The sequence below is a fragment of the Orycteropus afer genome, unplaced genomic scaffold (assembly GCF_000298275.1).
Source record: "Orycteropus afer afer isolate SDZICR_OR568_19922 unplaced genomic scaffold, OryAfe1.0 scaffold00050, whole genome shotgun sequence".
Lineage (NCBI taxonomy): Eukaryota > Metazoa > Chordata > Mammalia > Tubulidentata > Orycteropodidae > Orycteropus > Orycteropus afer.
Genome location: NW_006921637.1, coordinates 6,792,323 through 6,816,702, shown reverse-complemented (window position 1 = coordinate 6,816,702; position 24,380 = coordinate 6,792,323). Strand labels below are relative to the sequence as shown.

At 38.6% G+C, this 24,380-nt stretch overlaps 1 protein-coding gene across 1 annotated transcript in view; it reads right to left on the bottom strand.

Moving 5' to 3' along the window:
- Positions 1-24,380, bottom strand: part of PCNX2 (pecanex 2) — a 688,168-nt gene that overhangs the window by 204,527 nt on the left and 459,261 nt on the right. The window contains exons 21-22 of the mRNA XM_007938510.1: positions 14,948-15,056; positions 9,366-9,495 (exon numbers count right to left, since the gene is read on the bottom strand). Of these exons, the coding sequence (XP_007936701.1) occupies positions 9,366-9,495; positions 14,948-15,056 (239 nt within the window). The remainder of the gene's footprint in view (positions 1-9,365; positions 9,496-14,947; positions 15,057-24,380) is intronic.

The following is a 24,380-nucleotide window of genomic DNA, read 5'->3' as shown; positions in this document are numbered from 1 at the left end:
CTGCTATTTGAGAAATGTAATACACTGGAGTTCCTCAAAAGCGTCATCCTTCTGGAATATATTTGCATAATAGCTCATCACCACACCTCAAGTGCCAAGACTTACCCCTGGGTATGTTTGTGAATGCTTTCTCATCCATCAGCAAAACAGTGGGATGGGACCAAACTTACCATTTAGTTTTTCAGACTTAACAGTAAGGAGACACAGCCCTAGAATCCCTGCTGTGGAAATTGAGGCAGAGAAAGGAAGTGAATGGAAACAGCCTAACTCAGCAATAGAGGCAGAAGAAGTGGAATTTCTTAGCCAGTTATTCAGCTACTGGAGGAACAACAGGAGGACACCACTGATACCACTTCCCAAAAGTAAAAAGTATGGGGGAAGAATCCCTTCCATAAAAGTCATCACTTGCTTTTATTATGACTCTTTTGTTTTCAGCTGACAAAACCCAACTTAAAATGGCTGAAGCAAAATATGGAATTTATCAGCTCATATAGCTGAAAAGTCTGATTGGGTCCAGGTTGATTTGGGGGTGATGGTGTATCATCAGGAATCAGTCTTTCCATGTCCCCAGGTTCTGCCTTCCTCTAAGCCTGAGAATATATTCAGGACCTTAGAAGGTCCTTCATTGCCCCTAAAAGTCACAGAGGCTTTATCCTTGATCTAATCTCATGGCACAGGCCTAGAAGGTGTGACAATAGCCTGTGTCCAGGCTTACACTGTTGTGACCACAGTTTTCCTAGTGTGAGAGCCTCCACAGTGCTGGATGCTGCCAGTGCACCTGAAGTGTTAGCCTGCGGCCTTTCACACTGTGTCTTGTCAGATGTCTGTGACACTAAATAGGGGCCTCATGAAAGGTCATGCTATCCAACTCCCATAAATTGCCTATGCTCTGGCTTGAAGACATCAGGAAGCCTCAGGAAGAAAAACTCATAAACTAGTAACTTTTTCAGACTCTGCAATTGGCCCCTTACATAGGTGACTCCAGACTTTTGAGTTATGGGTCTTTTTTGTGGTCCAGTTATCACAAGGATGAATAATCAGGCTAATGGTTTTAAAAATGAACTTGGATGAATCACTTTGGTTTTGGCCAGCATTAATATTGACCTGTCCCAAGGACAGCAAGGTGTGAAAACAGTGTTTGTTTTTGAGGTTCACTTTGAGGGTCACTTTCAACTTCAGCAGCACCTGAGCTCTCCTGAGGTTGTAAAGAGTCTGCAAAATGCTTCTTTGAGGACTGAAAAAGCCATCCTGGAGTAAGGCATGGAGGGGTGGGTGGTCTCAGGGTCATGGACTTCTACTTCCCTTCCCTTCTATACAGGTCCCTCCAGATGCACAGTGATGGCATACTATGAGATGCCCAATGAATATCAGTTCTCCCTTTGAGAGCCATGTCTATTTGATTCCTCAGCCTGCCACAAAACTCTAGTTCTGTACTTTCAGCATCATAACCACCTTAGTGGAATAGTAAGATATCTAAGCAGATTTCAAAGACCATGTTAGTCAAGAGCACACCAGTTCAACAGCAAATGTTTTAATGCTGGCAAATGCAATCCCAGATTGTGGTTTCCTTTTCTTCTGATATAAAAAAGGTTGGATAGACATCATTCATTTAAAAATATTCATAGAACATCTACTATGTGCAGATCCCCATAAGGACAAAAAGATAAAGAATAAATAAGTCTAGAACTGAAACAGTTAATAGTCTATGCCAATGCTGGGTAGAATTTACTGACAGCTCCAGTAGCAAATTTATTTTCGACAGATGGCTGCTATACTATCTCCCATCTTACATGCCCTTTTTGAACCTTAATATTCCCGTCAATAAGAAGTAGTCATTTGATGTCCCATCACTGAACACCTATGGCTCAACTTTCAGCCAAACAATAGACAGACCTATGAAGTGAACAATAGCACCAGAAAGGTAAGCACTCCTTAGAACAATCAACCATAAGCAATCAAAAGATCAGCATTTGTCAAGGGATAAAGCTCAGAAGGCAGGAACAGATAAGAAAGAAGGACAAAGGGAAATGATAACCACAGGGAGGAGGTGGGAGGAGGGCTGTTACAGTGTGGGCATTGCAGTCAGTGTCATGAAATAAAATGTATATGAACTGTTGAATGGAAAACCAATTTGCTCTGTAAACTTTCACCCAAATCACAATAAAAAGTTTAAAAAAGGGAAGAAAAAGAAAAGAAACAAAAGTAGTATGGTCTAATTCCTCTCCCTTTGAATCTGTGGAGCATTTGAACCTGTGCAGCCTTTGAATCTGTGCAGCTTTGTGACTTTTTCTGTATCCAAGAGAATGAGACAGAATTCATGTTGTAGGGTTTCTGAGGCTGGGTCGGAAAGAACAATGCAATTTCCACCTTGCTCATTAGAACGCTGTTGTTGGAACCTCATGACCAACATGTTGGGTAGAAGTCCAACTAACACATACCAAGAGACCATATGGAGAGGCACTGAGACTCCATGAAGACAGAGATGTCCTGCTAGCCCAAAACTGCTCCAGATTCCAGCCACCCTCTGCAACTGCTTGAGAGAGCTCAAATCACACTACTCAGCCAAGCCCTTCCCAAAACCCTAACTCCAAAACCCATGAAATATAATAAAGTGCTTGTTGTCTTAAGTCATTATGTTTGGGGTGATTGGTTATGTAGCAATAGGTAACCAGAATATAAAGACAAACTAGAGCCTAAGGCATTTGACTGCTAACCAGAAGGCTGGAGGTTCAAACCCACCAGCTACTCCCCAAAAGGAAGACTGGGCAATCTACTTATGTAGTGATACTGCCTCAGAAACCCAAGGAGGGGTAGCTATGAGTTGGATCCAACTCAACAGCAGTGAGGTTTTTTTTTTTTTGGTTTATTATACGAATTCAGGGAATAGGAGACAATTTCTAACTGGGACAATCAGAGGCAGCTTCATGGAAGAACTGACAATTTAAACAGGCTTTGTAAAGTGGGTATGGATGAGAAATAGAGAGGTGGAGGGAGAAAGGACAACCTGTGTGAAGGAAAGTCTTGAAATAAGAAATTCACAGTATGTGATGAGTGAAAAGTGTGAGAGAGCTTAGAAAGTTAGATTAAGAATAGTAGGGTGTCTAACTGTGCTTTCAAATATGGTTGCCTCTGGCAAATTGCCTGTGGCAATTTAAATTTAAATTAATTAAAATTGAACAGAATTAAAATTTCAGTTCCTGGGTCACACTAAGGACCGCTGGTGGTGTAGTGGTTAAGGAATTTGGTTGCTAACCAGAGGGTTGGCAGTTTGAACCCACCAGCCATTCTATGGAAGAAAGATGGGGCAGTCTGCCTCCATAAGGATTTACAGCCCTGGGAATGAAATGAGGATCACTATGAGTCAAAATTGACTCAATGGCAGTGAGTTTGCTTTTGACTTTTGGGTCATACTAACCACAATTTCAAGTGCTCAGTAGTCTCATGTGGCAATGGCTCCATATTAAACTGAGCAGATGCAGAAGGTTCTCATCCCCTACAGAACAGTTCATTGCACAGTGCTGATATATGTGATATTTCTCATAATTGCACAGGCAGTAATGAGCCACTGTAAGTGGCTGTGGAGTAGAGTGCCATGATGAGAACTATGATTAGGGGAGCTAGCTAACTTAGGGCTATGTGTAGAAAAGATACCAGAAAGGAAGCTAGTGAAAATAATATAGAAATAGGACAGATAAGCAGAACACATTTATAGTCTGCCCACAGTGAAGCACAGACTTGGGAAACAGAGAGCCTATAGATTTCAAGACAGGCCAGACTGGAGGCGGGGGGGAAACTAGTCATAAGACAGCTAATGATTTACTTACCAATTCCCTAGAGTATTAAAATGGCTTAGTTATAATGCAGGGCTCACTAGATACCTGCAAACACCAAAGGTAGCTTTAAAAGACCTGAGTAAAAAACATGGGACAGAAAAGTGCAGAAAAGCAGGAATGGGGAAGGAAGAAGTGGCTTAGAGAAGAGGACTGTGAGTGAGCCCCATAGCCCTCCCTGGACTCACTGGATGATGGCAGTATACTGGGCCAGATGTGCTTGTGAGAGCTCCAGTTATGAACATCTTGTTAGCATCTTGTTGTGATGAAACAATTAGTAAAAAAAAAAAAAAAAATTAAACATGATCAGTTACTCTAACATGATTATTCCTCCGAAATAGATTGAAAAGAAGGTACTTAGTAATGACTCCACATATATACTCTCAAGACAATTAGAAATCAATGTTGTTATTTGCCATGGAGTCAACTCCAAGACATGGTGACCTCACAGATGCAGAGTAGAACTGTTCCGTAGGGTTCTCAAGGCCTTTCAGAAATAGATCTCCAGGCCTTTGAGATGCCTCTGGGTGGGTTTGAACCACCAATCTTTCTGCTAGTAGTTGAGGGCAATACTGAAATAAAAAACACCCTCAAATAGATAGTCCAAGCTTTCCAGAACATTTGCAGGGATCTAGATATCCAAATGAGAAGTTTTTCCATTCCCTTTCCTGGTATACACCACTACTTCACTGTCCGGAATTTCTATCCACTGATCTTCTAAACAGATGGATAATGGGATTCTTTTCTCATGGCTTAACAAAGTAAATAGACCTGCAGCAAATTGGGTTTTGCCTCAAGAATTTTTTCCTCAACTAATCACTAATTTCACATGGAATGGAAAGAGACCTTAGATAAGCAAATCATTGCTGAAGAAGAAAAACAAAGCAGGAGGTCTCACACTCCCAGATCTCAAAACCTACTAGACAGCCACAGTTGTTAAAATAGCGTGGTATCAGTACAATGATAGACAGATAGACCAATGGAACAGAATCGAAAACCCAGAAATAGACCCATCCATCTATGGACAGCTCTTTGACAAGGGACCAAAACCCACCAAATGAGGGAGAGATAGCCTCTTTAACAAATGGTGCTGGCAAAATTGGATACTCACTTGCAGAAAAATGAAACAAGACCCATATCTCACCCCATACAGAAACATGAACTCAAGTTGGATCAAAGACTTAAATGTAAAACCCAAAATTAAAAAGTTCATGAAAGATAAAATAGGGGAAAATCTAGGGCCTAATTTATGGCATAAATAGACTATCAGGCATTACCAAGAATGTACAAGCAATGGAAGAGAAACTAGATAACTGGGACCTTTTTAAAACTAAATTCTTATGCACATTGAAAGACTTTTACAAAAGGGTAAAAAGAGAACTTACATATTGGGGAAAAATACTTCACTATGATACATTTGATATAGGACTTATCTCCAAATTTTATAGAAAACTTCAACCCCTCAACACCAAAAAGACAAACAATCCAATTCAAAAATGGTCAAAGGACATGAACAGATATTTCACTAAAGTAGATGTACTGGTGGCCAACAAACACATGAGGAAATATTGATGATCATTAGCCATTAGAGAGCTTCAAATCAAAACAACAATGAAATACTATGTCACCCCAGCACTAATAGAAAATTCAACAAAACAGAAAGTAACAAATGCTGGTGAGGTTGCAGAGAGATTGGAACTCTTATACACTGCTGGTACAGCTGCAAAATGGTACAACCATTATGGAAAGAGGTATGGCATCTCCTTAAAAAACTGAAAAAAGAATTACCACTTGATTCAGTAATTCCATTACTAGGAATATATCCTAAAGAGGTGAGAGACAGGACATGAACAGACATATGCACACCCATGTTCATCACAGCACATTCACTACAGCAAAGAGATGGAAACAACTTAAATGCCCATCAACAGATTAATGGATAACCAAACTATGGTACATTCACACAATGGAATACTAACCAATATTAAAGATAATGAAGAATACATGAATCATCTTCTAACAAGGATAAATTTGGAGGATATTATGCTGAGTGAAATAAGTCAATTGCAGAAGGACAAATATTGTATGAGCCCATTATTGTAAAAAGTCAAGGAAAGGTTTACTCAGGGAAGGAAATTCATTTTGTTGGTTACCAGGGATGGGAGGGAAGAGGAGGAAAAAATTTGGATTAGTTGGGGTCACATGTTGATTTGGATGAGGGAAAGGATAGTATGGAAAGAGTCTGTGACCGGCATGATGAGATTAGGGAAAGGAAGGACACTGAAACGTGCAAATAAGATATAAACAACAGAGGCAAATAATAGTACATGCACAATACTGCATTACCACTAACACCAAACACCAGGCCATGGATAAATGCATAGACACGTGAAAAGATCAGGTGGGGGTAGGCAAACAGGAATATACCTGAGAACAAGGATAGATTTTGCTGAAGATTATCTTACATATGTATTTATGCTACAAAATTAGCCATATACTTTACAGAAGCAATAGAAGTCAGAGTTGGAATAACTTCTCAGAGACAACCAAACAACTTGAGAGAGAGAATCACGAGGCCTGTGGACTCGGGACCAGAGTCTCAGGGGACATTATGCTCAACATGATGCACATACATAGCACATGAAAATCTTCTTTTACAACCTACTTTGGTGAGCAGTGACTGGGGTCTTAAAAGCTTTCAAGCAGCCATATAAAATGCTACTATTGGTCTCCTCTCATCTGGAGCAAAGAAGAGTGAAGAAAATCAAAAGCATCTGGAAACAATTAGTCCCAGGATAAGAAGGACCACTAGGACCTCAGACTTCATGACCCCAAGACCAGAAGAACTAGATGGTACCTGGCTACCAATGCCAACCACTTGGAAAGGGATCAAAACAGGAGATCCTGGTTCTCCTTCCTCCAGAGTGGGAGTGAAAATGCGAAACAAAATTCAAAAACACAAAAATGACCAGAATTACTGTCTGGATAGAGATTGGTGGAACCCCCAGGACTATGGCTCTGGGTTACCCTTCAGGCCTAGAAATGGACTCACACCCATGGATTGGTTCTCAGCCCAACAGTAGAAAGAACTTCATGCAGAACACCTACCCCAGGGCGATGCACCCACCTACTCTAAGGAGATGCACTCCTTAGAGCAATCAGCCATGAGACACCAGAGGGGCAGCATTCACACAGAGGGAAAGCTGGACAGACAGGAATGCACAGTTAAGAAGGGCACAGGGAGGGGGGTAGTCACAGAGATAGGAAGGGAGGAGAGTTTTTTGTGGGTGGGGATGGTAATTGGGGTGTGAAATCAAATGTGCATAAACTGTTGAATGTAAAACAAATTTGCTTTGTAAATTTGCACCCAAAGCACACTAAAATTTTTTTAAAAAGATTTTTTTTTTCCTCCAGATAAACTAAATATTTTCCCCAATATGCCCCTTAGTAAAGAGTGGGCCACCCTTCTACATGCCCACAGACCCTGGTGTCCCCATCCTTCCAACCAAAGTTCAAGCCCTGACCCCACATAACATGGTACAAAAAACCCAAAACAAAACCCATTGACAAAGAGTCTATTCTGACTCATAGTGATCCTATAGGACAGAGTAGAACTGCTCCACTGGGTTTCCAAGGATGTAATCTTTACAGTAATAGACTGTCACATCTTTCTCCAGTGGAGCGGTTGGTGGGTTCAAACCACTGACCTTTCATTTAGCAGCTGAGCACTAACCACTGTGCTATCAGAGCTCTTTAACATAGTACTCCAAAAACCAAACTCACTGCTGTTGAGTCAGATCTGACTCATAGTGAGCCCTCATTGGGTTTCCAAGACAGTATCACTACAGAAGTAGATTGCCCAACCTTCCTTCTGAGGAGTAGCTGGTGCATTTGAACCACCAGCCTTCTGATTAGCAGTCAAACGCCTTAGGCACTACATTACTAGAGTTCCAGCATACTAGATAGTGTTATTTATGGCTTAGAAGAATGGACCACAACAAAGTCAACTCTGTGAGATTGAGTAAACAAACATAGAAGTACATACTTTTAAGTAATCCACGTAAACCAAATTCAAACCAAAACAATACCCTAGGATGGTGGCTGAATCTTGGAAGTGAGGCCATTAAATTACAAGATATATGAAACCTCCCCTCAAAGACTTCTCTATTTTCCTTTCTACTGGTGATACTTAAAATCCTTTCCAGCTCATCCAGGAAGTGTTTTCCTTATATCAAATCCTCCCATACCAGCAAGACTGATTCCTAATTTATCTGAGAATAAGAGACAAGAAATCTTTTGTACTGAGGGTCCACTTTAAAATATTTTGCACATTCCTTCCCTGTATAGTGAAAATCGTAAGAGTGTCACTCCTCTTATATATGAGCTTTTGTATCTTCCAGAGTTAAGAAGCCCTGGTGGTGCAGTGGTTAAGCGCTCAGTTGCTAAATGAAAGGTTGGTGGTTTAAACCCACCAGCCATGCCCTGGTAGAAAAGTTTTTTTTTTGTTGTTTTTTTGTACCATAAACAGGCATGACTTTCAGAGTTCCCAAAAGGTCCTCAAAATTATATTTTCTTAAAAAAGCTGAAAGACAAGAAAATGCTGGTAATTTTCTTTTACTTCTTGGCTTTGTAAATACGCATGATATCTCTTTGTTGTTGTTGTTATGTGCCGTCGAGTCGGACCAGACTCATAGCGACCCCTCCTTGAGTTTCCGAGGCAGTATCACTACAGAAGTAGGATTGCCCAACCTTCCTTCCGAGGAGTGGCTGGTGGGTTTGAACCACCAGCCTTCTGGTTAGCAGTCAAGTGCCTTAGGCACTATGCTACCAGAGCTCCTAGACAACTGCAAAAGAGAACTCTTGTTTTTGTGTAAATTTCAAGATGACTTTACTTTTACTTTAAAAAAAAAAAAAAAAAAAAATCCATCTCTCAGCAGATGACAAACCTGCAAGGAATAAGAGGTATGCTTGCCTCCTCTTGGCCCCCAAGCATGGGATCCCAGGGGTCACTCAGGCTTGGGTAGTTTTACCCAGGGGACCTCTGAATGTGAGCTTGTTGGGATGGTAGGGACTTAATCATGGTAAATACCTGATAGTGTTGGTAAAGGTGAGGGTTGGCCTTATAAGAAGAGCATTCAGCATTAAAATGACCTGGGTCATGCAAATGATTAAATGTGCCTGACTACTAACGAAAACTTTGGAGGTTCATTCCACCCAGAGACACCTTGAAAGAAAAGCCTGGTGATCTACTTCTGAAAGACCACAGCCTTTGAAAACCCTATGGAGCACAGTTCTACTCTAACACACATAGAGAACTAATATTTTATTGTGAATTTGCAAACAGCCATGTTTGGTCCCAGCCCTCAGATTCCAGTGCTAAATAAGGGAGTGAATGCAGAGTGTCATCAAGGGGACAGGCTTTGTCATGCTTCACAGCAGCATGCAGCATGGAACAAGGAACACTGTAGTGGAGGAAGGACAAGCAGGAAAACACAAACCTGAGCAAAAAAGTTAGAATTGACTTTAGCATCTTACTTGTAGTTTTTCTCCCAGAATTTGACTGGCCTGACATATGATGTGATGAAAATGACACTCCCAAGAAATGGGCTCAATGGAGTAGAAACGATTGAGGTGGCAATCGTTTGAAAGAAAAGCATTGCAGAATCTGAGATTTTTGAGTTAAGGCAAAAACAGTTTTATTATTTCATATATTGACTACCTTCATTTAAGCCATTTCCTCACCCAGGAAAGAAAGAAGGATATACACTTAATCTCTCTATGTGCGTATTTAAAAATATAAAACTTTCAGTAGCATCCTGCTAAGTCTCATCTCACCACCATGTTAACCAAATGACTCTCATAAAAAACCCAGCAGTCTCAGTATGATTCATGACAAAGATTTAATACCTAAGAATTGAGAAGAACAGTTTCTTTGTTCTAAGAGATCATTAACTGAATAAAACACATTGTGGCATATTTCCTAAAGTACTAAGTTGTTTTTTGTTTTATAAATAATTAAAATTAAATTACATTTCTTAGTATAAATAGATGGCATTGTTTTGGAAGGTGTCATCTCTGTTTTATAAAGAGTATTTTTCCACTATCAAAAATATATTACTTATCATACGTTGAACACTAATGACTCAATTCAACACATCCCTAGTTTACAACCTAAAAACTTATACCCATGAAATCACAGCATTTTGCTGGTGGCTGAGTCTTTAGCAGTCTATATGGGTTTTTCAGTTACTGGCTTGCCTCAGTCTCACATACTCTGGCTGATCGGAAATGTAATTGCTCAACATTGAAAACAATTTGGCAGTCTTTTTGGCTTAGACTCCTTGGCTCTCTGGAAATGGGGTGGGGGGAGGCAGTGTCAGATGCAGTTGTCTTCTCAACAGACTAGGTCCCTTCCCAGTCTCTGTCTGCACTACTGGAGAACTTCACTCAGCTGGTCATCATGCCCATGGGGTTATAGTGGGGCCTGCAGTTGGAAGAGCAAGAAGGAACTGAGAGCAAGAATCCATGAGGATGATAGAGCTCTGCGGCCCACACATGAACAAAATTCATTGACCTACAGGGTGTGAACGTGGATTATTTTACTACAAATCTGGTCCAATCTACTGTAAATTTGATTGTCCCACCTGAAAGGGGTCAGATGCAGCTTTTTACTATTGGGCCAATGGGGGTCATATTTCTTTAGCCCATGTTCATGTTCAAAACGTTCTGGTAGAAAATGAAAAAGAAATCCTTAGCACAGATAGAAAGACAATTGCATTATTAAGCACTCAGATCTGAGGGCTTTAACATATTGTTAACAACATGGCTTAAAATTATGTGTTAAGCTGAAGGGGTGAGGAGAGGTTTCCTTAAAAGCTCCAAAAAATCCCCCAAATCAAACTTACTCCAGTCGAGTCAATTTGATTCATAGCGACCCCTCCTTGGTTTTCCAAGGCAGTATCTCTACAGAAATAGATTGCCCAATCTTCCCTCTGAGGAGTGGCTGGTGGGTTTGAACCTCCAGCCTTCTGGTAAGCAGTCAAATGCCTTAGGCACTACACCACCAGAACTCCCTTTATATGGAAAATATGGAAAAATGAATGAGCCTTGTGTTATTCATAAACACTTGCCTTCCATTCATGTAGATTTAATCTCAGATTTTTGCTTCAGGAGTAACTGTGCCATTTTTTTTTTTTTTTTTTTTTTTAAACTTGCTATTCATACCCAAACACTTTCAGGTGTTAAATGATCCATCCTCCATTAATAATTCATTCCAGTGTTAACTGTTTAGGTTTCAAAAAGATCTCTATTGTGCTACAATCTCAATCCAATTCCATCACTTTGACCTAGGTTCAAATGGAGAGCTACAGAATAATACGCTACCATAATATCTATGATCACCCATCAGTTTCCTCTTCACTTGAACACTGTAAATACCTAAATATCTCAGCCACAAAACACACCAGATTAGCCCTGGCCCCTGTCACTAGAATAAAGGAAACTGCTGGGAGATGACTGTGAGAAAATGTACTGAAAAAATATTAGAAGGCAGAGGAGAGTCAGAGAGGGCATTTTCTGAGGGGAGGTGTTGGAGGAAGTGGCAGGAGGAGGAAGTTCATATTAGGTGACCAAGGTTGTATTGTGCAGCTGGTAGTTGAGCCAGGTCAAAACAAACAGGAGTCAAGGTTGGGTGATGTTAGAGGGTAGAATTGTTTTTCTTTCCAATTCTAAAATTCCCCTAAGATTGTTGTTGTTGTTGTTGTTATGTGCCGTCGAGTCGGCCCCGACTCATAGCGACCCCTCCTTGGGTTTCCGAGGCAGTATCACTACGGAAGTAGGATTGCCCAACCTTCCTTCCGAGGAGTGGCTGGTGGGTTATGCTGTATATTATTTAAGTGCCAGAAACAATTGCTCTGAAATTAAGACTTAGACTTAAATGAGGAAAATACTACCAGCCTACAAACAATGCTCAGTGTGGTAGGAAAATAAATGAAATTTAATAGGTCAGAGCATAAGTGATAGTTGGCCTCAGAGGTTATTTTATTTAGGGAAGACTAATAAAGCAATTAAGCACACTCTTAGCAAACATGAAAGATTATGTCTATTTCTGTTGAGAAGGAGGCCCAGTAAGCCCTTTTATTTTTCTTGGTAAGAGGTTAGTCTAAGAGCTTGATTATGACATTTTTTAAAACTTCAGATTTATTTGAGTACATTTTTAAATGAAAAAAAAAATACTGTCAATAATTAAAATTTAAAAAAAAAATCCTTAGAAGTACATGAGTACATATCAAGTAGAAAGCAGCCTTCTTCATGTACATAGTTAACAGAGATAATCTGGTTAGGTCTTTATAATTATTAGAAGACAACAATCTTGCAAGTTCTCCATGAATATTAAAAGGGTGAGCATTCTCATCTTTCCCAGGAGGTTATAAGCTCAGAAACTACCAGAGGCTACCAAGGGAGAAAACATGCTTGTACTGGATAAAGCAATTTACTGAACAGTACCCTGCTGTTTGAGAAGCTAATTCAATTCCAAAACAGAGCAAATCACTCCCTTCTCAATGACAGGATGGAGTCCACAATGCCTTATTAGAGTGATAAAATAATTAACATTTCAAAATTAGTCAAGAGGCAAGGCCAGCATTTAGGAATCTGTTAGCTTTGTCTTGATGATCTATAAATCCAGTTTACTTAGATATTTATCTCATTATATTTTGAGTGACATGATGTTATACTCCTAGTAGCAAATACCTACCAATCAAGAATGGGAGGCACGTATGGGTAATGGCAGGGCAACGTAAGGGCCTTCTTAGCTGTAACATAATTGCACTAGTTAGTCTCCAGGGTAGATTGTAAGCCTTTGTACCTTAGCGAGGTACAAGGGAAGAAGTGAATATCACTAATAGTGACATTTTTAGGAGCAAAGCATAGGGATTGGTTGAGTAGTTTAAAACAGAATGATCAAATATTCAATAACATCTATATTTCAAATATATTCAATTGCTTTTGAAAATGAATCTACCATCATGAAAGTAATTTGATACCATGTACAGTGTATGCAATCTGAGCTAGATACTAATGCTGCTTTTATTCTTACAGGAAATGTTAAGAGCCAAATATTATGAGCTTGTGTGTGAACTCTCAGCACACATATAGGTCAGGTAATTAAAACTTATGACTCCCAGAATGGTCTTAATTTAGCTGTGGAACTACAAGGAGTAATTAGTATTACTGAGCTTACCTAACAAGGCATTAACAACAACAGTGAATGCTGCAGATACACACAGACCAAGTTATGGTAAAACTGGGAATCGTAATTTTAAGTCTTAAATTCTTTGTGCAACTCCTTCAATGACAAATTGCATTAAAATAATAATTTTCATTTAAAAACATACTTTAAAGTCTAGATATGAAACTTTAGACACACATCAAAAATAAAAATCACCTCAATCTTTTACCTCATTGTTTATGTTTTAAAAGAATGTTTAGGAAAACTAAAATTACTGGCATTATATAAAAGGACTGTGGTTAAACAAAACATGTAATGTACAAGCTCATGCTTCTGTATAAATTTTTTCCCTTGGCTGTTCTGCCAAATAACCTTGAAATACTTTTAAAATACCACTGTAGTTCTAAGAATGGGGTATGAAACAGTGTGCATTGTAAAGTCAGCTTTTGGTATGCTTAATTTTTTTTTCCCCCTCAAACAAATGAGCCTGAGGAGAGCATTTTGAAAATCTAGAACGTATTATCACTTAATAATGATTCTAAATAAATTTTCATCCCTGTGCACAAAGTTAAGATTCCAGAGATTACTCTAATAAACCTTATGTAAACTGTCATATGTAAAACAAAATCTGAATAGTCATTTAAACTAGCTAATAGCACCCATGGTGCGGTGCCTAAAGTATTTGACTGCTAATCAGAAGGCTGGAAGTTCAAACCCACCAGCCACTCTGTAAAAGGACGATGGGGCAATCTATTTCCATAAAGATTTATCTCCTCAGAAAACCAATGGGTTTGCTATGAGTCAGAGTCGACACAATGGCAATGGGTTTGGTTTTCGGTGGGAATATCACGCATAGTGAGATATCAGAGCCTAGAACTGTGGCTTTCACACACAGTGGATACATGAATCACTAAGACTGCTTGTGAAGATCTAGATTCTTGGATTCTCAAACAAAACCAAACTCAATGCCTTTGAGTTGATTCTAATTCATAGTGAACCCCATTGGGTTTCCAAGGCTGTAAATCTTTATGGAAGCAGACAGCCTCTTATTTCTTCCATGGAGCAGCTGGTGGGTTTGAACCACAGAACTTTCGGTTAGCAGCCCAAAGCCTTAACCACTACACTACCAGAGCTACACACTGAAATTTTTATTTAGAAAGTATGTTCTGGGCTCAGCAATCTACTTAACAAGCTCTTCCAGGGATTTTGATGCAAGTTGTCCCTGAATATTTAGAAAGTATAAATTCATTAAGAAGGAAAATTTCTTGAAGGCAAATTTTAGGCCTGAGTCAAAGATATTTTTTATTAATCTCATATGTATATGTATGCAATACATATGTATATGTATGCAACTACAAAACAAAACCCTAATTTATCTTTTTAATCTTCAAAAATAGTTGGACAATTCTGTTTGTACCTAATTCTCAGTTTTGAATACTACTCAAATATATGCTAAGCACATTATAAGATAGTATTACATAATTTATAATGTTATATTGACCTGCATCAATCCTATCTTCAGTGTTTAATAATAGTAAATTGATTTGCACTATCTTGCACAAGTCAATTAAGTCACTTTGGCAAGATCTTTCCATTTATAAAACAAGATATCTTCGAGCATATCTAGGCATGGGAAATAGAAAGATCAAAAATAAAATTAAATAAAAATAACTCCTGAGTATGCATTAAGAAGCAGGAAGCGTTCAAAATTAAGAAACATCTTTTAAGTTTAAGTAGCCTAAAGGGAATCCAAAGTGCCTCCCCATGTCCCCATTAAAATGTAATCTTAAAGACTTTAAAATCTTTTATTTCCAGGGTTCAATAAACAGCTTGCCTCCATAAAATGTGAATCTCAGCTCACGGGTGGATATAGATGCAGAAAGGATACGAGGGATTGCGAAGAGCTGAGCAAACACATGAAATGAAGAACCCCAAGCCATCTGCCAAGGAGCCACATATGTCATGATGAACTGTAACTTGTGAAGCAGGTCCTCGAGCTGAAAGCAAAAGAAAGAGAAATTCATCAGAGATGACAACAACTGTGGTAGCTATGCCAAGGTCATTTGAAGCACAGTGTCACAGTTGGGAAGTGCAGTGAAACTAGTGCTTATCTTCTCACTCATAGTTTCCTTTGTCCTCTATGCAATGCAGACATTTAGTGATATTCTAAAACTACAAGCTGATAAGGAAAAACCCTGTGTTTCTCCTAAAAAAAAATAAATAAATAAAATAATTGCCATAGAGTTGGATTCTAACTCATAGTGACTCCCATTGGGTTTCCAAGACTGTAAATCTTTACAGAAGTAGATTGCCTCATCACCCTCTCACAGAGCAGCTGGTGGGTTTGAACCACCAGTCTTCTAGTTAGTAGCCAGATGCCTTATCCACTACACCATCAGATCTCCTTGTGTTTCTCCTAAGTATTCATTTAATCACTTCAACCTATGGATACGTAGTTCTCTTTGCCTTTCAGGGAGGGTCAATCACAGCTTGATTTCCTCTTTTCTGTATCAGGTCTTTTAGAGAGAGATTCATACAAAAACCTATCATTTTTGGCATTGTTAATATTTTTGTGTATTAATTGCATCTTATACCTTCAGCTACTCTTGCTGGAGAAACTAAGTACGTACTGCTGACTTACATGTTAAAATGTACTATAGAAAGCCAAGATATGATATGGAAGCTATTATATTTGCTAGACAAACCAGCATCAAGGGAAAAAAGTAAAAAAGATCTGGGCGAAGGTAAAGAGAGACTGATGTAGAATGAAAATGAGTATGTACACATGAACATGTTCAGTGGTTTTGAATGAAAATATGGACTACCAATTTGCCAAGAAGAATGAATAAGAACAATGGGGTGTCCTGGCTGTGGTTCTCTGTTTTGTGGTAAGAAGTGATTAATTAATCCAGATGCAGAAAGATACTGCTCCCACTTACAGATATGGTGAGCAAATATCCTACCAAGATATTCAAAACAGGGACTTCTGGTAAGATGGTGGAATAGACAGCAGCTACACAGACCCTTTTCAACAAAGAAAAGACAAACCAACTGACACAGACACAGACACAGACAATAATCCTGGAGCCCTGAGCTCTGAAAGGAAGGATACAGAAGTGAATTAAATACCACTAGTACCCACCATCCACTCCTCGGAAGGAAGGTTGGGCAATCCTACTTCCGTAGTGATACTGCCTCGGAAACCCAAGGAGGGGTTGCTATGAGTTGGGGCCGACTCGACGGCACATAACAACAACAACAACAAGTAGAAGAAACTGGTTAAAAACATTGAATACAGAGACAAACAGAGCTGCAGACTGTCAGATATCCTGATGACACAGACAGTTTCAATATTTACAAGTGGTATTAGGACCTGAGCCATAACTAAAAATCAACTCTGCTTGTCATGGGCTGCATGGACAATTGCACTGGTGGCTGACAATTAAAAAGGGAAATAGCAAAGAGCGAGAAACAGAGCTGTGAAATTTCAGCTGTCTGGATGGTGCAGCCATTTTGGTTGTTTACAACCAGTGTGGCCATTTTGGATATTTAAAGTGGTAGCTTCAGATAACGTAAGAGTGACGTAAGAATAGACTCCACTTGCTGAGGACAGCACAGCATGGGCAAACACACTGGAAGCTGACAACTGGAAAGGTGCAACATTTTCCTTGTTATTATTATACCCCACATGCTGTTGGGGAACAGAGGTGTAACCATCCCCCATCTCCACCTATCTTCTGGACCAGAAAGTATTCCATCCCAGTCTGTGTTCTGACAGAGCCTGGGTGCCATGCCCAGCCCCACCACCACCCAGAACTTTTTAACTTTTTCTTTATTTCTTCCTTTCTTTTCCCTTCCTAGGTTCTAGTTGTGTTTTTTTTCTGTCTCTTCTTTCTTGGTTCCCATCTTTTTCCTTTCTTCTAGTCCTTTCCATCCCTTTTCTTTTTACATTTTTCTCATTTTCTTTTTTTTTAAATAATTCTTTTACTCTTGTTGTTGTTAGGTGCCGTCAAGTTGTGCCATCAACTCATAGCAACCTTATGCACAGCAGAATGAAACACCGCCTGGTCCTGTTGCAGCCTCACAATACTTTCTATACCTGACTCCATTGTTTCACCCACTGTATCAATCATTGAGGGCCTTCCCCTTCTTCATTAACTCTCCACTTTATGAAGCATGATATCCTTCTCCAGGGAATGGTTCCTTCTGACAGCATGACCAAAGTAGGCAACACAAAGTCTGGCTATTTCCACTTCCAAGGAGCATTCTGGCTATACTTCTTCTAGGACAGATTTGTTAATTCTTTTAGCAGTCCATGGTACTCTCAGCATTCTTCTCCAACATCACAACTCAAAAGCATTGACTGTTCTTCGGTCTTCCTTATTCATCACCCAGCTCTCTCTTTCATGCATAAGAGGCAACTGAAAACACTATGGCTTGGGTTAGGCACACCTTAGTCTTCAAAGAGATATATTTGCTCTTCATCACTAGAAAGAGGTCTTTTGAAGCAGATTTACCCAACATAATATGTCATCTGATGTCTTGACTGCTGCTTCCATTGTTGATTGTAGAACCAAGTAATATGAAGTCCTTGACAACTTCAATCTTTTCTCCATTTATCATGAAGCTGGAATTTTGTTTTCTTTATATTCAGGTGTAATCCATACTGCAGACTGTAGTCTTAAATCTTCATCAGTAAGTGCTTCAAGTCATCCTCACTTTCAGCAAACAAAGTTGTGTCATCTGAGTATTGCAGGCTGTTAATGAGTCTTCCTCCAATCCCAATGCCATGTTCTTCATATAATCCAGCTTCTCAGATTATTTGCTCAGCATACAAGTTGAATAAGTATGGTGAAAGGATACAACCTTGACACACTCCCCTCTTGATTTTGAACCATGCAGTATCCCCCTGTTCTGTTCAAATGACAGCCTCCTGATCTATGTACAGGTTCCTCATGAGTACAATAAAGTGTTTTGGAATACCTATTCTTCTCAATGTTATCCATAATTTGTTATGATCCACACAATCAAATGCTTTTCCATTGTCAATTAAACATAAGTAAACATGTTTCTGGTATTCTTTGCTTTTAGCTAAGATCCATCTGACATCAGCAATGATATCCCTTGTTCCACATCCTCTTCTGAATACATCTTGCATTTCTGGAAGCTCTCTGTCAATATTCTGCTGCAATCATTTTTTTAATTATCTTCAGTAAGATTTTACTTGCATGCGATATTAATGATATTGTTTGATAATTTCCACATTCTGTGGGATCACCTTTCTTTGGAATGGGTACAAAACTGGATCTCTTCCAGTCAGTTGGCCAGATAACTGTCTTTCAAATCTCTTGGCATAGTCAAATCAATGCCTCCAGTGTGGCATGTGTTTGTTGAAACATCTAAATGGGTATCCCATCAATTCCTGGAGCCTTGTTTTTTGCCAATTCCTTCAGTGCAGTTTCTACTCCTTCCTTCAATACCATTGGTTCTTGATCATATGACATTCTTTTACTCTACCTATTTTCAATTATTTCCCCTTCCCTAAATATTTTTTTTTTCTTCTCTCTTTCTATTTATATTTCTTTTGTCTCTTATAAAATATTTCTTCTCAATTATTGCCTTTTCTTTTTGGTGATTGTTACTGTGTGGTTTGCAGTGTGTGTTTTTGGTCCTCTTATTTTTACATTTTTAGGTGTTTTATTGATTGTTGTATTTGTCTAACTGAGTGGGAGACAGCAGCCACGTCCATAAGACCACGTCCATAAGACCAAACCATACCCACACCTCCTGCAGTTCAATCTACTGAGTGAGGGCCACAACTTCCTTCTGCACCAACTGGCCAATGATACATGACAGCCAATATGAGCCTGACTCATTCTTGACTGATCTCCATAAACAGCTAACAGAGATCTGTGCATCTACTCTCAGTCTCTGTCACACCCATCAGGAGACAGGTGGTGAGTGAATAAGTGTTGCCAACTAGTAAATAGAGGAGCACAGTACCCTGCTTACTCAGATATAACAAAACAAAACAAAGGGGGAAAAAAAATCTTAGACAAATAACACCAACATACAATCACCAGTTAAATATAAATTTGTCACAATGTCTCAGAAACAACAGACAATCACAGTCCAAACACAAAAAAACAAGATGAAGCATTAGAAACAAGGTACCTGGATATAGACCCAAAAAACATCCCTGAGGAAGAAAAAGCATTGGAACTCCCTGATAAGGAGTTCAAAAGAATTATATTTAGGTGTCTTCAATGGATTGAGAGAGAAATCAAAGAAAACACAGAAAAAAACCTAGAACAATTTGGGAAGATAATGCAAGAACAAAATGACAAAATAAATGGAAAATTAGAAATGATACAAAATCTACAACTAGAAATACAGAAGTTAATACTAAAATTTCAGAAATACGTAACATATTGAACAAGCAAAGGAGTACAACTATATCAATGGAAGAGAAAATTACTGAGATTAAAGACAAAAACCTCAATATTACCTTGTTAAGTGATCAATCAGAAAAGAAAAAGATTTTTTAAAAAATGAAGAAAGCCTAAGATTCATGTGGGATACCATCAAGAAGAATAATCTACAGGTAATCAGAATTCCAGAACAGGAAGAGATAAATAAAACCACAGTGAAAATTGTCGAAGAGTTGTTGGAAGAAAGTTTCCCTCATATTATGAAAGAGAATATATCCATTCAAGAAGTATAATGAACCTCAAACAGGATAGACCCCAAAGAGAATCAGCAAGACATATCATCATCAAACTCATCAAAACCAAAGACATAGAAAGAATTCTGAAAGCAGCATAGAAAAACTAAAAGGTACCTACAAAGGGCAACCAATAAGACTAAGCTCTGATTTCTCAGCAGAACATATACAGGTGAGAAGACAATGGGATAGTGTAAATAAAAGAAAAAAAAAAAACCTTAACCAAGAATTATATATGCAGCAAAACTGTCCCTCAAATATGATGGTGATATTAGCACATTTCCAAATAAGCAGATATTAAGGGAATTTGTTAAAACCAGACAAACCTTAGAAGAGATGCTAAAGGGTGTCTTTTGGACAGAGAACCTACAACAGCAACAACAACCAACTGTTAACACACTTGACGACATAACCAGAAACCAATCCAGTTATGAAAATATCCAAAGTAAAATAAGCTTACAAAACTATAAACAGGGAATCAGAGACATCAGTTGGCAAATGAGGACAACTACAAACCTAGAAAAGGGAAATAATAGTGTAGTTACAGAACTTATAAGTGGTGAGGAAGTAAAAAACAATTGAGAGATAGAACAGACTTTTCTAAACTTGAGAAAGAGTTATAAAGCACAAGGTAACCTCAAAGAAAAATAGTAAACATTCACATCAAAATAAAAAAAAGAGGACAAGCACAAATATTTAGCAATACTAAAACAATAGCAAAGAAAGAAGTGATAACATGATTCATAAACAGAGTGAGTTCAGCACAAAAAAATTATATGGAACAAAGAAATCAGCAATCCCATGAAATAACACATAACAAAATGACAGCAACAAATTGATACTTGCCAACAATTCACTGAATGTAAATGGATTAAATGCACCACTCAAGAGACAGAGAATTGCAGACTGAATAAGGAAACATGACCCATCAACATACTGTCTACAAGAGACACATCTTAGAGACAAAGACAAAAATAGACTGAAAATCAAGGTTGAAATAACATCCAAAACAAGCAAATGGATATCAAAAAAGAGCAGGAGTGGTAATATTAATTTCTGGTAAAACTGAGTTTAAGACAAAAACCAAGAAGAGAGACAAGGAAGGATATAATACAACAATTAAAGGATCAACTGAATAAGAGGACATAACCATTATAAAGATCTATGTACTCAGTGAAAGAGACCCAAAATAAATAAAGCAGACTTTAACTTTAGGAGACTTTAATACACCACTTTCAATAAAAGATAGGGACAACTAGAAAGAAACTCAATGAAGATGCAGAAGAACTAAATAATACAATTCACCAACTTGACCTTATAGACATCTACAGAGCACTTCACTCAACAACAAAACAATATACATTCCTTTCCAATGCATATGGAACATTGTCCGGGATAAACCATATTTTAGGCTACAAAGCAAGCCTTAATAAATATAAAAACACTGAAATACTGCAAAACAGTGTCTCAGATTACAATGCTTTAAAATTAAAAATCAACAATAGGAAGATCAATGGGAAAAGAACAAACACATGGAAACTTAATATCCTCCTTAAAAACAACTGGGTAATAGAAGAAATTAAAAAAATAATAAATAAATAAATAATTTCCCTGAATCAAATGAGAACAAAATCACAATATACCCAAATCTTTGGGACACAGCAAAGGCAGTGATCAGAGGGCAATTTATAGCAATAAATGTACACATCAAAAAAAAAAAAAAAAGAGAAAGAGCCCAATTCAACACCTTAGCCCAACATCTCCAACAAATAGATAAAGAACAAAAAAAGAAAAAAAAGCCTACAGCCACCAGAAGAAAAGAAATAATAAAGATACAAGTGAATATAAATGAAACAGAAAATAGAAAGAAAATATAAAAATCAACAAGACTAGAAGCTGGTTCTTTGAAAAGATTAATAAAGATGACAAACCAGTGGCAAACTTAACAAAGGAAAAGAGAGGGAGAATACAAATAACATGAATAAAACAAATTGGGTGACATCACAACAGAACCAACTGAAATAAAAAGGATAGATGAAGAAATGTATTAAAAAATAATTCAAAACTCTAGAAAAAATGGACAGATTTTTAGAAACATACTATTTACCCAAACTAACACAGACTGAGGTAGAAAATTTGAACAGATCCATATCAAAAGAAGAAATTGAACAGGTAAAAAAAATTACAAAAAAAAAAAATGTCCTGGCCCAGATGGTATCCCTGGAGAATTCTACCAAACATTCAGAGGAGAACTGACACCAATCCTACTCAAACAATTCCAGAACATAGAAGAGAATGGAATCCTCTCTAATTCATATTATGAAACAAGCATAACCTTGATACTAAAACCAGCAAAGATATCACTCAAAAGGAAAACTACAGACCAATATCCCTCATGGACATACATGCAAAAATCTTCAACAAAATCCTAGCCAATAGACTCCAACAACATATCAAAAAAAATTATATATTATGGCCAAGTGGAGTTCATACCAGGTATGTAGGAATCATTCAATATCAGAAAAACAATCAACGTAATCCATCACATAGTAAAATAAAGGAAAAGAAACACATGATCATGTCAATTGATGCAGAAAAGGCATTTGAAAAATCCAACACCCATTCCTGATCAAAACTCTCAGCAAAATACGAATAGAAGGGAACTTCCTCAACATCATAAACAGCATATATGCAAACAAACAGCCAACGTTATTCTCAATGGAGAAAAACTGAAACCATTCCCCTTGCAAACAGGAACCTGACAAGGATGCTCTCTAGCATCACTTCTATTCAACATTGTACTGGAAGTCCAAGCCAGGGCAATAAGGCAAGAAAGGGAAATAAAAAGCATCCAAATTGGTAAATAAGAAGTCAAACTATCCATATTTACTGATGATATGATCCTATACATAGGAAACTCAAGAGACTCAGCAAGAAAACTATTGAAACTAATTAAGAGATTTAGCATAGTAGAAGGATAAGATCAGTGTACAAATATCAGTTAGATTCCTCTACACCAGCAAAGAGGTTTCTGAGAAGGAAATAAAGAAATGAATAGCATTTACAATAGCTACCAAAAAGTAAAATACTTGGGAATAAATCTTACCAGGGACACAAGAGATCTGTACAAAGAAATTTACAAAACACTGCCTCAAGAAACCATAAGAGATCTGCATAAATGGAAGAAAATACCATGCTTGTGTATAGGAAGATTGAACATTGTGAAAATATCAATACTACTCAAAACAATCTATACATTCAACGAAATCGCAATCCAGATCCCACTAACATTCTTTAAGGATATGGAAAAACCCGTCACTAATTTTATAAGGAAAGGAAAGAGACTTCAGATAAGCAAAGCACTACTGAAGAACAAAAACAAAGTAGGAGATCTCACACTCCCAGATTTCAAAACCTACTATATAGTCACAGTAGTTAAAACAAGGGAGCTCTGGTAGCATAGTGGCTAAGGCACTTGACTGCTAACCAGAAGGCTGGCGGTTCAAACCCACCAGCCACTCCTCGGAAGGAAGGTTGGGCAATCCTACTTCCGTAGTGATACTGCCTCGGAAACCCAAGGAGTGGTTGCTATGAGTCAGGGCTGACTCGATGGCACATAACAACAACAACAACAGTTAAAACAAATTGGGACTGGTACAATGACAGACACATAGACCAGTGGAACAGAATTGAGAACCCAGAAATAGATTCATTGACCTATAGTCAACTAATCTTTGACAAAGGGACAAAATTCATTAAATGAGGAACAGATAGTCTCTTCAACAAATGGTGTTGGCAAACTGGTTATTCATTTGAAAAAATGAAACAAGATTCATACCTCATGCTGTACACACAAAAATTAACTCCAGATGGATCAAAGGCTTAAATGTGAAACCTGAGAGGAAACTCAGGCCTACCCAAAGCAGCAGGACGGGAAAGCAGGAGAAAGGGGATAAAAGCCAGGAACCCAGACAGAAGAGCAGTCAGCCCCACGGATACAGGCGAGGAGAGACAACTCAGGGACGCCCAAAGCAACAGGCAAGAAGAGCAGGAGAAAGGGGATTAAATCCAGATAGAAGAGCAATCAGCCGAAGGGTTAGGTGAGGAGAGAAAACTCAGGCCCGCCCAAAGCAGCAGGACCAGAGAGCAGGAGAAAGGGGATTAAAAGCCAGAAATCCAGATAGAAGAGCAATCAGCCGAAGGGTTAGGTGAGGAGAGAAAACTCAGGCATGCCCAAAGCAGCAGGACCAGAGAGCAGGAGAAAGGGGATAAAAGCCAGGAACCCAGACAGAGGAGCAGTCAGCCCCATGAACAACTCAGGGATGCCCAAAGCAGCAGGCCAGAAGAGCAGGAGAAAGGGGATTAAGAGCCAGGAAGCCAGACAGAGGAACAGTCAGCCACAGGGACCCAGGTGGGGGTGATACAAGAGGTCTCCAACAGCAAGAAAAATTTGTCTGTCGGTTTGTCCTACTGTGGTGACATGTAGATGTGAATTTTGAGGCTGAGCCTCTGGTGTTTAAAACCCAGCGAGATGCACCTGGTACGCAGGTAACAACCCAGCTTATAGACTGAGACAGACTAGGAAGAAGGAAGAGGC